This window comes from Fonticula alba (genome assembly GCF_000388065.1).
Source record: "Fonticula alba strain ATCC 38817 unplaced genomic scaffold supercont2.6, whole genome shotgun sequence".
Lineage (NCBI taxonomy): Eukaryota > Rotosphaerida > Fonticulaceae > Fonticula > Fonticula alba.
Window position 1 is genome coordinate 521,338 of NW_009242976.1, and position 6,034 is coordinate 527,371.

The window sequence follows — 6,034 nt, forward strand, 5'->3', positions numbered from 1 at the left end:
GGGGGTGGCGGCGGCGAAACACGCGTGTTTGCTCACGGATGCCGGAAGTCTTGCGGCAGATCGCCGGCCAATGAGCGCGCGGTTCGACGGCAGACAGCCAAAGCGTTGGGACCTGGTTGGGAGCTGGCCCGCCCAGCTGGTTGTGACATTCCCTGGTGCCCGGGGGGGGGGGTGACCTGGCAGGGAAGCCCTTCTCTAGCCGGTTCCCCGACGAGAACCCGGGCCCGAGACCGTGACAATCGGGGGCGGACATGCTCAGAGGGCGATCGTACCCAGGGGATCGGTCCACGCATCGGTGTTGCGCACTCTCGACCGGCCCCGCCCTGCCCCCTCAGGGCAGATCGGCGACGGCTGGCGGTGTCGGCCGATGCTGCCTGGTCGCTCCGAGGGTGCTCGGGCATCTTCGCTGTCCCGGACCTCGCCCCTGTCTCTCCCACTCTCGCTCGCTCTGCCATTCGCGCCCTCTCCCAGTTCTCTCCCTCTCGCGGTGTCCTGATGCCAAGAGACCCCGGCACGGCGCCTGCCGCGCCGACGAACGCAGGATCATCGGCCCCCCCCCCCACCCCCCCCCCCCCCCTATCCTGCCCTCCATCCCCTCCTGCCTCACTGCTGCCCTGTCCCCGGTAGCATCTTCGCCTCGCTGCCATGTCCATCCACCTCCGCGGCGACCCCCGGGTGTATACCGTCCTCTTGCGGGCCCGGTCAATGCGGGAAAGCAAGCACCTGAAGGCCAATGAATTTGAGAACGCCGGGAAAGGTGCGCCCCCTGTCCCGGCCATGGTGACTGATTAATTGCCCGGCATGCCCCCTTACCCGACCTGCCCACTCGTCGGCGCCTCGGTCTAGTCATCCTGCCGAGCCTGGTTCTGCAAGAGCTGTCCCACCATCTGGTCACCTACCCGATGGTTTTCTCCTTCTCCTATGGCGATCGAATCACCCATGGGGGTGTGGCCGACTTCGACCAGTGCCCAGGCAACGTGTACTTCCCCTCCTGGGTTCGTGCCGCCCAATGTCCTTCGGGCCATTGCTTGCCGAAGTCCACATCTGCGCGCCTCCTTCGTGCTGTGCCCGCCCCCTCCGCTCCTGCCGTGCTTTTGTTTGTGGCCACATGCGCGGCCACGCATGGGCATGCAGCTGCGCATGCGCATCCCCTTGCTAACCCCTCTGGCCCCGGCCTCTCCTCCTCCCCCAACCGCCAGATGATGGACCAGCTGGGCATCACGTCCGGTGACAATGTCGTCGTTCGCAATGTCAACCTCCCCCTGGGCAACTTTGTGCGGCTACAGCCGCTGACCGAGGACTTCCTGCAAATCCACAACCATCGAGCCACTCTGGAGCATGGCCTCGTCCAGTATGGCGCCCTGACCAAGGGCGATGTCATCACCATCCCCTACGGCGACGATCGGGTGTACAGACTCCGGGTGCTGGACACCAAGCCGGCCCCGGCCATCGCCATCACTGAGACCGATCTCGAGGTGGACTTCGCCCCGCCGGCCGATGTGGAAGCTCGTGAGCGGGCTGAGGCCGAGCGCCGCGAAGCCGAGGCGGCCCGCCAGGAGCGCGAACGCCAGGCCCTGGAGGCCGCGCGCCTGGCCGCCGCCACGGCCGAAGCTCGCCGGGTCAACTTCGTTCCCTTCTCCGGGTCCGGGACGCGCGTGCGCTCCGGCACGGCCGGGCCTTCGGGCTCTCGATCGGGCCATGACCCGGCCCTTGAGGCGGTGCGCATCGCCCACTGGCGCCCGCTGTCCTCCTCTTCGCGCGCTTTCCCCCCCCCCCCCCACACACACACACCACGCCTTGCCCAATGTCTGACCCCCTTCATCGCAGATCCTTGCCGAGGCTGCTGCCCAGAAGCCCGTCGTCCGGCCCTTCCTCCATGGCGTCAACCCGGCCGCCGTGGTCCCGCTGGACCTGGGCCCGGTCGGTGCCATTGTCATCGGGTCACCGCAGCGGCTGGCCGACCCCGAGCAGCTGAAGGCCGCCAGCCAGGGGCTCCTTTCCTCCGGGGCTTCCTCTTCGGACACAGCCCTGCCCGGCGGGGCGCCAATCTTCTCCGGGACCAGTGCCACACTCAAGAAGAAGAAGCGCTCGAAAAAGGCCAAGTCCAGTGTCGACGCGCCATAGATCGAGCGCGTCGCCGGCCTAGCCCGGCCCTGCCTCTTCCCGGGAGCTCCCCCCCCCTCGCTTCTGCCCCCCTTCCCCCCCCCCTCTCCCTGTCCCTCTGTCCCAAGCTTTTGGGTGCGATCCTGGTTGTCGATTTGCGAATTTGAAAACCTGCACTCTTTCCTTACGTGTCCCTGCTTCTGTGCCTTTGTGTGCAGGTGAGTCTATTCCTGCGAAGTCGGCCCCAAAGGGAGGTGATGGGGAGGGGAGGAGGGAGGGGAGGGAGCGGGCGAACAGGGGGCAGGACAATGCGAGGCCGGGGGAGGAATGCGCCCACCGGAGGGCGGGGCGCAAGTAGCCCGACACTTGCCGCCTGTGCGTGCGCGCGTGGGCACACGAAAGACACACAGACACACACACACATCCATGTATGAATATATAAATATATATCTGTGTGCACATGTGTGATAGGGCGGCACGCGTGGATGTGCATGGGCCCATAATCAGAACAGCGAGTCCATCGACACCGTGGCCTGAACGGGGAAGGTGATGTGGCTGCCACCACTGCCATCGGCACTTTGCGCGCTCAGGCGCATGGGCAAAATACTGCGAAAACATGCGCACACACACACACACATAGGCCCGGATGCCCAGAAGGCAGGGCGGGAGAACACAAATAGACACAGGGGCGAGAGTGTGAACAGTGTCAGCGCAAAGTCCAGCGAACAGGTGAAGGGACAGGGGGAAGGGAAAGCAAGGGGCAGCGCCCGGCACAGGCACGCACCGGAAGGCAAACACCCCCTCGATCAGACGGCCGTCGACCACCAAATCGAAAGGACGCCCGTTGGCCGTCTCCACCGTGGCATTGCTCACATGGAAGGAGTGCCCCTCCTCGGCCTGATCGGTCAGCCAGCCAGCCGTCGACTGCCGAAGCGATGCCCCCACCACCGGGGCCAAGCTGTCGGCCAGATCCCGCGGCAGAGGGCTGGTACCCCCGCCGGGGGTGCCGGAATCGGCCGACTGACCCGAGGCCGGGAGCGCCGCGGCGCCCGGGCCCACGGGCACTCCGGCCGGCGAGGAAAGGAGATTCGAATCGAGCACGACCGCCTGCGATGATGACAAGTCCAACAGCTGGGGGAAGGCCAGCGGGGCAGGGGCCGGCTGGAGTTGAGACACCGCCAGAGCCGTGGCCTGGGTGACCTTGTTGCGCGAGCGACGAGACTGCGCATGTCCCAAAGCCGGGAGGGGGAAAGAAAAAAAAGGAAAAGCCAAAGGCCGAACGAGGGCAATCAGCCTGTCAGCAGAGCGAAGCCCCTCCTCCCTCGCCAAGTGAGATGCTTTTCAGCCGGGATCCAGCAAGGCGCCACAGCGATGGCTCACGCACCGGGTCCGCCTCGAACATGTACAGCTCCACACAATCGGAGAAAGGGTGCACCAGGTGCCCATGATCGGCTGTCCGGGGCAAACTGCTGACCTGGACCGAGTGGTACGACCGAGAAGGAAGGGTCCGGCGCATTCCAAAGCCACCGCCCACCGAGAGGTCCGTGTAGGAGATGGCCAGCTCCGGCGCCGTGTGCTTCAGCTGCCGGATAACCGAGGCAGAGGGGCCGGACCCGGAGCTGGACCCGGACCCGGAGCCTGCCCCGGAGCCTGCCCCGGCCCCGGCCCCGGCCCCGGCCCCGGTAGCCGAGAGGGCGCTCGTGGCCCCGGCCCCGGTGGCCGAGGAAATGCGTGCCCGACGCAAGCGCGACACGGACAAACCACCGGCACAAAGGCTGGCCGCCGGCTGAGTGAAGTTTGTCGTGACAAATGCCCCAAAGGCGGTGGTCAGCTGGCCGAGCACCGCCGGCGAGGTGGTCTGGGCCGGGCGCTCGGCCCCGGCCAGCGATCCGTCACCCCCGGCGAAGGCGCCGGGGTCGCTGCCCGGCATGCCCAGCGACGAGGTCACCTCCGAGGCGAAGGCCACCGCCGTCGACACATGGCTGCCCACCTCGACCGATCCCATGAAGGGGATGACCACGCCGCCGGAGAAGTCCTCCTTGCTGTCGCGTGCCTTCTGCCAGTACTGCACTTGGAAGACCTTCCACTGTCACAGGTCCAACAACAGCAACAGCAACAGCAACAGCAACAACAACAACAACAACAACAACAACAACAACAGGCCGTATGGGCGGTGAGAAGGGGGGGGAGGGGGGGGCGGAGGCATGGATCAAGAAGACAAGGATGAACGAGGCACACGCACATGCATCGTGGAGGTGGCTGTCCGGAAGTGCTGGTCCAGCAGGGACCGGGTATAGGCAATCGGCGACATGACCGCATTGCGCGACGCGTCAAAGTAGCCACCCTGGCCGTGTGCAAGCCAGTCGGCAAGAGGAAGGAGGAGAAGCAGGAGGAGGAGAAAAGCAAGGAACACCGTCAGAGGGGGGGCGGGGGGCGGGGGAAAGAGAGGCAAGGGAAGGGGGGCAGGACCCAGCAGAAAAGCATGCCCATGGGGGAGGGTTGCCAAGGGGGAGGCAGAGCCGGGGCTCGTACCATGTCCGTGACGGCATTCAAGGACCGCAGTGACAAGACCGCATCAAGGTCGCCGATGAGGTCCGACCGGCCATGGCGACTGCATACCTCCGGATCGTCAACCGCCGGCAGGACCGAGAGGGCCGACCGAAGGGGGTGCAAAAGGTATCGCCCATAGAAGGGATCATACAGGGAGATGGCATGGGCGAACTTCAAGGACCGGCCAATCGGCACGATGTAGAAGACGGGGGCTGCGTGTCCGGCGCGGGGAGGGAAACCGGGAATGAGCAACGCGTGATATGGAGGGCGGAGGGAACACACGCACACACACACACACACACACACACACACACACACACACACACAAGGGGTGACACGGGGAGTGAGGCACGCACCGACACGCGCCAGCAGATCCGGCCGGGCCACATGCAGGCGAGCGTATGCCAGCAGCACGGCCTGCACCATGGAATCGCCGCCAGCGATGGCCACACGCACGCGGAACACACTGCGAGCCGGGGCCTCGCCGGGGGCGGTGGAGTTTGAAGCACCGCCGGTGGTGCCACCGGTGGCGGGGGTGCCGGAAGAGGCCCCGGCACTCGAAGCACCGGCAGCATTGGCCGCCGAGGGCTTGGCCGTCGATTGCAGCGACGTGGCGTTGGCAGCCGCCGCATCTGGCAGGTGCCGCTCGAGGATCCGCTCCAGCGCCGAGTATGCTCCGGAAGTGGCCATCTGTGAACCCTCGGCCGAGGGCGAGGGCACCGAGGCCGGCCCGAAGCCGGGCTTCCCGCCAATCGGCGTGAAGGCCCCGGGCTCCACCTCGTGCAGCTCAAGTGTATGGTAGCTGCAGTGGACGCAGGAGGGGACGAATCAGCGAGAAGACGGACCAGGGAGGAGAGGGAGAGGGGGGAGGGGGGGGGGAGTGGGACACAGAGGAGCAAGTCAGCAGGGGGCAGTGGCAACCATGGCCACGCATAAGTGCACAAATGGGCCGATGGGCGGAACATACTCGGAGAAGCAGGAAAGCAGACTATCCAGGTCGATGTCGGCATAGTCGTCCTCCGTCTCGCCCGGAACCAGGGCCGGCCGGGTGGCCAAGATCTTCTGGTACAACACATCAAAGAGCCGGGTGATCTTCTCGCCATTGTACTCGGGGGCCGCATGGGACCGGGCCCCGCGACCGGATGTCGGCGATCCGGGGGTCCCGGACCCGACCCCGGACCCGGCGGCGCTGGCCGATGGCGGCGCGAAGGTCGCCACGATCTGCGTCGCCGCACTGAAGTAGGCATTGACGTGGGCCGGGCTGTACCGATCCAGCCGGGGACATGTCTCCACACCGAGGATGGTCCGGAAGCAGACTGGAAAAGGGAGCGGGGGAGGCCCAGCGGGTGGCGTCAGAGGGGCGGGAGGGGGGGGGGGGGGG

At 66.4% G+C, this 6,034-nt stretch overlaps 2 protein-coding genes across 2 annotated transcripts in view; one reads left to right on the forward strand and one right to left on the reverse strand.

Moving 5' to 3' along the window:
* Positions 1 to 645: 645 nt before the first annotated feature.
* Positions 646 to 2,124, forward strand: H696_03781 (hypothetical protein; the record flags this gene model as incomplete). Its single annotated transcript, XM_009497639.1, has 4 exons — positions 646 to 757; positions 847 to 995; positions 1,200 to 1,718; positions 1,828 to 2,124. The coding sequence occupies 4 exons, from the start codon at positions 646 to 648 to the stop codon at positions 2,122 to 2,124; spliced, it is 1,077 nt and encodes a 358-aa protein (XP_009495914.1).
* A 482-nt stretch (positions 2,125 to 2,606) lies between these two features.
* The window catches only part of H696_03782 (hypothetical protein), a gene marked incomplete at its 3' end in the record, with an annotated part of 6,345 nt that continues 2,917 nt past the window's right edge, over positions 2,607 to 6,034 (reverse strand). Inside the window, exons 8-14 of the mRNA XM_009497640.1 lie at positions 5,621 to 5,969; positions 5,010 to 5,455; positions 4,636 to 4,865; positions 4,346 to 4,447; positions 3,488 to 4,189; positions 2,888 to 3,324; positions 2,607 to 2,709 (exon numbers count right to left, since the gene is read on the reverse strand). Of these exons, the coding sequence (XP_009495915.1) occupies positions 2,607 to 2,709; positions 2,888 to 3,324; positions 3,488 to 4,189; positions 4,346 to 4,447; positions 4,636 to 4,865; positions 5,010 to 5,455; positions 5,621 to 5,969 (2,369 nt within the window). The remainder of the gene's footprint in view (positions 2,710 to 2,887; positions 3,325 to 3,487; positions 4,190 to 4,345; positions 4,448 to 4,635; positions 4,866 to 5,009; positions 5,456 to 5,620; positions 5,970 to 6,034) is intronic.